Below are 9,219 nucleotides of genomic sequence, written 5' to 3'. Positions count from 1 at the left end.
GGGTGTGAGAGTCCCTCTTCCGGTTCCTCATTGGCCAAGTACAATGGGGTTAATATTTCCTCATATGTCACCTAGGTCTTATTGTCTCCCATTGGGACATTTAAAAAATTGGGCTGAGGCCTTTTCTAGTTGTCTCCACCTCCCTCTGTCTATTGGAGGCGGGTGCCTTGGGGGTTTCCACCGTGGTGGTGGTGGCTCCCATACACAGTTCTTTGTTCTTATGTCCTCTTCCCTCCGCCCTACATTCTGTTTGCCCTGGGGAAATTGAGTAACCGTTTCCATTAAAAGTTGGCTATGCTGGAGATGGATCACAGAAGCCTGTTTCCTACAATTGTAAAAAGTGCTTGACTTGAAAATTCTAACAAAAGCAATAAAGCTGAGCCTTTGGTCCTCTTCTCCTAAACAGCTAGTTTCAACCTCTGTGCTGCAAGAGTTTTTTAAAACATGCAATACCTGACTATTTAGTCAGGGACACTGACCTCTCTTTCCTTAGGTCAGTGGTCGGCAAACCGCGGCTCGCGAGCCACATGCGGCTCTTTGGCCCCTTGAGTGTGGCTCTTCCACAGAAGACCACGTGCGGGCGCGCACGGACAGTACGAAGTTGACTTAAAACTTTAAGTAAAGTTTATTAAGTAATTTTAGGGAACGTGGAGTGAAAGAAGATGTAGTGTCGAGGATTGAGAAAGGCATGTTGAGATGGTTTGGACATATAGAGAGGATGAACGAAAGGAGATAGACGAAACAAGTATACAAGACGAGTGTGGATGGGAGAGTTGGAGGGGTCGACCTCAGCAAACGTACCTCAATCAGATTGAGGACGTTTTTAGCAAAGGCAAGCTTAGGAGTATCCTAATTAAGTTAATAACAATGTACCTACCTATATAGTTTAAGTTTAAACAATTTGGCTCTCAAAAGAAATTTCAGTGGTTGTACTGTTGATATTTGGCTCTGTTGACGAATGAGTTTGCTGACCACTGCCTTAGGTTGTCATATTAAAAAGAGCACAACAGCCAACAACAATAGCCGTCCAATGTGAATGAATCAAAATTATACCTGTTTTTTTTTTGTCAGATTGGCAAAAAATCTTTTTTGGTGCGCAGAATTTTAGTAATTACTAGTCGTTTATGGGTGCCATGAGGTGAAAAAACGTTGAAAATTGCTGTCCTAAAGTAACAGTTTAGCCTTTCTTTAATGGGCCCAACTTCACTTGTTTCCATGAGACAGGTATCATGTAAAAAGCATCTTCTTGAAAAGTTTATCTTGGTCCTAGGCAAAATCTCAAGGCCCTTGAGTCTCTGGTCCAAACCTCCCAAACTCCTAAGGTCTTTGGTTCAGGCCCCTAGGGTGAGACATACTAATTCATGCAATTAAATAGACAGTAGTCACCATAATGAATGATACCCAGTCTTTTCACAAAACTTCATGGATACCTTTTATTTATATACTGAAGCCCGGTGCACAGATTCATGCACCGGTGGGGTCCCTCAGCCTGGCCTGCGGATTGGGGGCCAAAACCGGCTCTCCAACATCCCCCAAGGGATCCCGGATTTTGAGAGGGCACAGGCCAGGCTGAGGGGCCCCATTGGTGCACAATCGGGGCCAGGGAGGGAATGTGGGAGGGCTCCAGGGTCTCTCTGGTTCTGGGTACGTCACCCAAGAACCAACACTGCCAAGTCACTGAGCTCAGCAGCTCCTGCATTGAGCATCTGCTGCCTGGTGGTCATTGTGTGTCATAGCTACCGGTCAGATGGTCGCTTAGGCTTTTAAATATATAGATATTTTTAGTAAATAATTATCAGATCATCTAGTCTATCACTCTTGTCTCAGAAATTTCTATGATGCAATATCAAATTATTATTTCGAAACATATGCAACAACCATAATTTGATATCTAAATGTGACTTCTATTGGTGATAAAGTCACAGGTACTGCTAATACTGCTCTCAATTGTTGCCTCTGTTCATAACTAAAGGAAATGCTATCTTTCAGTTAAGTTAGTGAAAAAATGATGTAAGTTTCTCCCATCCAAGTTCACTGAACTCCTGGTTCAGAAGTTGCCTGATAGTACTTTGTCATTTTTTTTAATTTTTAAAAAAATATATTTTATTGATTTTTTTTACAGAGGAAGGAAGAGAGTTAGAAACATCGATGAGAGAGAAACATCGATCAGCTGCCTCCTGCACATCCCCTACTGGGGATGTGCCCGCAACCAAGGTACATGCCCTTGACCGGAATCAAACCTGGGACCTTTCAGTCCGCAGGCCAACGCTCTATCCACTGAGCCAAACCAGTTAGGGCAGTACTTTGTCATTTAAAAAAAATATTTTGTTACTGATTTCACAGAGGAAGGGAGAGGGAGAGAGAGAGAAACATCAATGATGAGAGAGAATCATCAACTGGCTGCCTCCCACTGGGGATTGAGCCCACAACCTGGGCATATGCCCTGACCGGGAATTGAACCATGACTTCCTGGTTCATAGGTTGATGCTCAACCACTGAGCCATAACAGCAGACTTGCTTTGGCATCTCTAAGAGTAGAATCTTCGTTCAATTCTAAATTATTTGGGCTTCTTTTACTACTTCTCCTATGCTTTTTGTACTTCAAGTAGAGGCCCGGTGCACGAAATTTGTGCGTGGGAGGGTCCCCTCAGCGCAGCCTGCACCCTCTCCGGAATCAGGCCTAAACCAGCAGTCAGACATCCCTCTCACAATCCTGGACTGCTAGCTCCTAACTGGTCACCTGCCTGCCAGCCCGATCACCCCTAACCACCTCTGCTTGCTGGCCTGATCGCCCCCAACTGCCGCCCCCCTCCCCCGCAGCCAGCCTGGTTACCCTCAATTGCCCCTCTTGCCACCCACCATGCAGCCTGCTGTTCAGTTGTTGGTCATCCCTCACTAATCCCCCTGCTGGCCTCGTCACCCCATGCAGCCTGGTCGTTATTGTGATGGCATCCTGGACAATTTGCATATTCCTCTATTATTAGTGTAGACTGTTTTTACAACATTGGAACAGCAATAATTGAAAGCTTGGGTGAAAAGAAATTAGCAACGGATTAGAAATGAGAGATTTCAACAAAAGCTCTTGATAATGTTACCTCAAGATCGACCATCATGAATTCATTGGAACCCCACCTCTGTTAATTTAATAATGCTTAAGTCTGTAAATGTCAGTCAAATTTGGATCATCTGCATTAAACAATATTATAGTTCTGTCTTGTAAAAGTGTCTACTTACATAAGGTATTTCACAAGGGAATTTGTTGATTCCTGTGACTTTTCCAAAGCTCTTTCTAGCACTCCCGCTTTCACCTTAAATGGGTCCTTGCAACATCCCCCTAGAAGAGCAGGATGGGGTCTAACATCTCCATTTTGGAGTTAGGAAACAGTCTCTGAGAGGAGAGGTGGCCAGCCAGGGCTCGGAGACTTGAGGAATGCATAGGAGGAGTGATGAGCGCTGAGGTGGGGACAGTGCCTCATCTCTATCCAGGTCTGGAAGCAGATCTCCAGGTCCCTGGGTCAATCTAATTGTGGTGCCCACTTAGCATTCTCCCAACTCAGAGTTGAGGCCTGGAGTTAGAGGCAGTCCCAGGCCGCAAGCAAATCCCTTTGTAATTGTAGACAGACTGTGAGGCATCCAGCAATAATATGGCATCTTCACAGGCTACAGAAACATTCACATATGTGCACTCACTTTATCCTCACAACTATGAGGTAAGTATTCTTATACCCATTCTTCAGATGAGGAAACTGAGACTTGGAGAGGTTGTGATTGGCCACCTTAAATTATATAGGTATTAACTTAGCAGAGTCTGGATGAAAACCCAGGTCTGTCTGACTCAAGCTGGGGTTTGCTGATCTCATGTCCAGAGGGTCACCTAGCCACAGCCAGACCATAAGAAATGCAGGGAAAGGTAAACCCAGGGGAGCAGGGAGAGTGAAAGAAGGCTTCATGAAGTGAGACTTTTACCTGGTCTGGGCAAGAAAGACAGAGGGAGCCAGCCGAAGTCACTCTAAGCAAGTGACAAGCTACAGACTGGGAGAGAGATGTATAACCCATGTAACAAATGATTCAATTCAGCATAAAGAAATCCGTAAATCAATAAGAACAAGACAAACCACCCATAAAAAAGTGGGAAAGAGATGGGAAAAAGCAATTCACCAGGTATGAAACCCATAGGAAAAGGGTAGTCTACCAGCATGGAGTAGGGACAGGGCTTTTCAAATTGTGATCAGGCTGACAGGCAGGTGAGCAGTTAGGAGCCAGCGGTCCAGGATTGTGAGAGGGATATCTGACTGCCGGTTTAGGTCCGAGAGGGATATCTGACTGCCGGTGTAGGTCCGATCCCCGGGTGCTGAGAGCCTCCAGTCTCATCGCTGACATGGAGGAAAAAGCACGCCCTGAAAAGCTCCTGATTTCAAACCCCCACCCCCAATCCCATATTGTGTGACCTGAGGGCTGTTTCTCTCTGTACCTCAGGCTCTCTGTCTCTCAAATGGGGAGGAGGATTTCAACCCTGGCGATCAATGGGGTGACAGATGTCGCAGCCAGATCGCCCTCACATCCGGGAGGAGGATTTCAGCAGCCTTGGAGCCTTGCCCTCAGATGCAGGGTGGGGAGAGGCTGGGCAGGAGAAGGGCCCTCCTTCCCTTTCCTGGCCTGGGAGGCAGCCTGCAAAGGGACTGCCCACAGGGAGGGTGCGGCCAGGCAGGGCCTTCTGTCCTCCCTCCTCCAGGCTGCCCTGGTGACAAGGCAGGGAACCTGAGCTGAATTCTACACATCAACTCCAGTGACCAGAGACTAGAGCTGGGAGCTAGGAGCTGGAGACATGAACAAGGTCTTCCCCCAGGTAAGATCTGCCGTGAGCTGGCTCCTGACCTGGGAAGCCAGCCTAGGGAAGGAGAGATGTTGAGTTAGCTCAGCTCCCCGCTGCTCTGGAGGGGGTGTCGGGGAGGGATCCATCCACATGATGGGAGGGGGCGTCAGGGAAAGCCTCTCCCAGGAGGTGCCACCTGAGCTGGTTTGAAGGATGTGTTACCAAGTGGACGGTGGGGGCAAAGTCCTTCCAGGCGGAGGGCACAGTCCAGGCAAAGGTGTGGAAATGTGAAGCAGGCATGATGAGTATTTTTGCGAGGGGCCAGTGGTTCCATCTGAGGCTCCCAGTGTGGCTCCGTGAGGCTGGACTTCACTCACCTACGCCCACTCCTCACTCTGTTCTCTCGGGCAGGGGGACATCAACGGCAATGCTGCTGCTGGGACCAAAGTCCTCCCGGGAGAAGGTAATGGATGGAGGGCCTGGGTTCCCTGAGGTTGCACCGTTGCTACAGAGGCACAAAGAGAGCACCCTAAGGCTGCCACTGTCCCTCAGGCCGCTGCCCCTTATGCCGATGTCCTTCACTCCCAACTTCCTGGCCAGCCATGCTGACAGCCACCTGCTTAATGTGGTGGTTCATTCTCTCCATCCACAAGCATTTGTTGAGCACCTACTGTATACTGCCTACCTCACAGGGACTGCACCACATACAGAGCCCACCTGTAACCTATAAGGAAAGGGTTCTGCAGTCAGATACTTGACACCGTGGGTGACCTAGGCAATTTCTTTACCACTGAGATAAAGTAGGTGGAATCACACACTTATTTAGCACCTACTATGTGCCATTGATTTGTGCAATGAGGGCAGTTGAAAGAAAGGAACTCACATTTATTGAGCAGCTATTATGTGCCGTGTCTTGACCACATTTGACCAAGGAGGAAGCAGACCCAGAGAGGTAAATACCAATCATAGCTACGAAGAATCAGGGGCCTAACCGGTTTGGCTCAGTGGATAGAGCGTCAGCCTGCAGACTCAAGGGTCCCAGGTTCAATTCCGTTCAAGGGCATGTACCTTGGTTGTGGGCATCCCCAGTTGGGGATGTGCAGGAGGCAGCTGATCGGTGTTTCTAACTCTCTTGCCCTCTCCCTTCCTCTCTGTAAAAAAAAATCAATAAAATATATTAAAAAAAAGAAAAAAAAAGAATCAGGGCCCTATGATGTTTCTGGCATGGTAAGGTCTCTTTAAACCCTCAGGATAGCTCTGAGAGGGGCTCCTGTTATGGGACAATAACAGCTGAGACAATTGAGGCTAAGAGAGATCGGGTAGCTTGGCCAAACTGGAATCCCACACAGCTGGGAGGTGGGAGAGACAGGGTTCAATTTTGAATTGGGGTCCCACTGATTGCAAAGCCCCAGTCTTTGTTGCTCCACACTGATGTTCAGATGGCCACCCATCTGTGTGTCTTTCCTGGGTGGTGCCACCCATCTGTGTTCATTTCCAGTCCTGGCTCACGGTGGGCATGACTGTAGAACAAAGGGCTCCTTTTCCTCATCTGTCCCGAGGGAAACGGGCCCTCAGGGCCTCCCAGCTTTGGAGGGCAGCATCTTCATCTGGGCAGGGGCCTCAGTTCTGCCGGAGGCTCCTGTGCCCCCTGCTGCCCACAGCCTGCGCTGCACAAATATCTGAGGCGTGTCGGTTCGGCTGACCAGGACACTCCTCTTGCCCAGCCTCACACCATCTTGTCGCCCTGGTTACCTGAGTTTACCCCGTGTTTGCTAACAACAAGGAAACCACCAACTAGGGCTCATTAGATTTATGCTGTATATCCTACTATTGTCTTCTTTCCCAATACACACCCATTCCAGGGTCCAGCCACACCAGGCCCCTTGCTGTCCCCCACACACCACACACCGTACTCCTCCTATGCTCTCTACCTGAATCTCCTCTCTTTGCACCCTCCCCTCACCTGCTCTTGGAAACCCCACCCTCCTTTGAGCACCGAGGCACCGTACTCACACTTCCTTAACCACACTTACTACCTGGCTCTGTGAGCTGCACAGGGACAGATGTGACTAGCAGGAGAGCAGAATAGGCAGCTCCACAAATATGAGTGGATTGAATGGAAATGCCCCGAACTGACCTCAGGTGGGGGCCCTTTCCTTGTGTCCTGGAGCTCAGGGTCAAAGTATTCACAAAGCACCTACTGTGTGCCTGCCTCTGGGCTGGACCCTGGGGACAGAGACGCATCAGACCTGTTCTGCTTCTTTCTCTGAAATAATAACTGGGGCCCAGAGGACAGCTGTTGTACCCACTCTCCTCTTTTAACCTACATGCTTTGCCTTCTTTATTTTTTTTTTTTAGAAACAGACACATAGATGCAGAGAACAAACTGATGGTTGCCAGAGGAGATTGTGTTGGGAGGGAGGGGGCCGCTGGGTGAAAAATGTGAAGGGATTAAGAAGTACAACACGCTTTGCCTTCTAAGTGCAACTACAGACTGTCAGAGGGCAGCAACCTGAGCCATAACTGCTTTTGTGTCTTCTACAGAGCAGGACACCTAGTAGGTTCCCGATAGAGCTTCCTTTCATTATATCACAAGCAAAGCAAAAGTTAAAGGAGCAGGGTGTCTCCTATTGCTGTTATTTCCATAGTGCTTAGGGTACAGCTTGGCACGTGGTAGGTGCTTAATAAATGCTAACAAAGCTAAAACTTTCATAGCACTTACTAAGCGCCAAGCACTGTTTTAACATATTAACTAGCTAATCCTCTCAGCAACCCTGTGGTAGGCATTATGACCCCCATTTTCCACATGAAGGAACAGGCACAGAGAAGTGAAGTGACGTCCCTGTGGGTCCCAGCTGGGAAGTGGGGGAGCCGGGATTCCCACGAGCATCTTGGCAGCTGCAGAGGGACAATCACTCGGCATCATGCAACGGGCTCTGGTTGTGATGGCTAATAACGGAACTCACATCTCAGCTCCGCATAAGGTGACCTGAACTCTGCCTTCTCTGAGCCTCGATTTCCTCATCTATAAAATATTGTGTCGGAAAATAAAAAGAATGGCTCTGAAGGGCCTGCTATCGTTTCTGCCTGTGATAGGGGCTCAAAGAGCAGGTGTCCATCTTTCCCTGCCTCCTGAGGAGGCTTCCTTGTGGAAGGACAGGAGTGTGAGGGAGGCAGAGCAGAGACCTGGGACCCTCATCCCAACCGCCACCGGCTAGCGACAGGACTGGGGCCAGGGACTGGCGCTTGGTGGGGGTGGGCCCACAGGCAGAAATGAGAGCATCACGGCAGGAACCCCCTCCTCCAGGGAACTGAGGTGGAGACAGGCCAGTTACAGGAAGGGCCAGAGGAGGGGGGTCTGGGTCCCTGGGCCCCAGCGCTGGCTGCTCCATCTCTGGTTTCCTGCTCCACACAGCAGGCTGCACCGCCCCCTGCTGCTCCCGCCGAGGGGCCTGCCTCTCAGCCTTCGTGCTGCTCCTGCTGGCAGCTGTCGCGGCCCTCATCGCCCTGGTCGTCATCCTTGGATCCCCACCACGTGCACCAGGTCAGGGTGGTCAAGGGCGGGTGGGTCAGACCTGCTGGGAGGAGGTGGCGGGGCAGAGAAATGGGGGCACCCTCACTCTGACTGGCTTCTCCATGAAGTCACTTTGGACAATTCCTTAGGGTGTGTGCACAGACTGACGTTAACACGTCTCTGAGTCTCCATTTACACATCTGTAATATGAGTATTGAGAGGACCCAGCTCTATGACCCACTTCCTCCAGGAAGCCTGCCCTGACTCCCAGGCTGGGTTAGAAGCCTTGTTTCGGCCCCCACAGCCCCCTGACTTCCTCTTCCTCTGGCCTGGCTGTCCTGGGTGATGCCACTCAACTGTGTGTCTGCCTCCACACGCAGGTTAGGAATGTGGCCCCAGCTTCAGGGTGAGGCCCAACACGGCCCCTGCCCTCGCGGAGCTAACAATTTGGAGAGCGACATAAACATTAATCAAATAAGCACATTAAGGCAGGGTTAATGGGAGCCTGGAATAGGGCCTCTGACCAGTCTAGGAGTCAGAGTGGCATCTTGACAAGGGAAAGGCAACTACATGAAGGGGTGGCAGGAAAAGCACCCCGGGTCCAGGGAGCACATTAGCAGAGCCCCTGGGGCGGGAGGAATCATGAGGAGAGAGACTAGCACATTAAGGCAGGGTTAATGGGAACCTGGAATAGGGCCTCTGACCAGTCTAGGAGTCAGAGTGGCATCTTGACAAGGGAAAGGCAACTACATGAAGGGGTGGCAGGAAAAGCACCCCGGGTCCAGGGAGCACATTAGCAGAGCCCCTGGGGCGGGAGGAATCATGAGGAGAGAGACTGCAAGAAGGCCAGTGGGCGCAGGCGCTTAGGGCCTCAGAGGCTGCACTGGGCGGC

At 50.1% G+C, this 9,219-nt stretch overlaps 1 protein-coding gene across 1 annotated transcript in view; it reads left to right on the top strand.

Moving 5' to 3' along the window:
* The first annotated feature begins 4,615 nt into the window (after nt 1–4,615).
* The window catches only part of LDLRAD1 (low density lipoprotein receptor class A domain containing 1), a 9,933-nt gene continuing 5,329 nt past the window's right edge, over nt 4,616–9,219 (top strand). The window contains exons 1-2 of the mRNA XM_006768349.2: nt 4,616–4,846; nt 5,225–5,276. Coding sequence (XP_006768412.1) covers nt 4,826–4,846; nt 5,225–5,276 — 73 coding nt within the window. The 5' untranslated portion in view covers nt 4,616–4,825. The remainder of the gene's footprint in view (nt 4,847–5,224; nt 5,277–9,219) is intronic.

The sequence above is a fragment of the Myotis davidii genome, unplaced genomic scaffold (assembly GCF_000327345.1).
Source record: "Myotis davidii unplaced genomic scaffold, ASM32734v1 scaffold79, whole genome shotgun sequence".
NCBI lineage: Eukaryota > Metazoa > Chordata > Mammalia > Chiroptera > Vespertilionidae > Myotis > Myotis davidii.
This window is presented reverse-complemented; position numbering and strand designations above follow the sequence as displayed.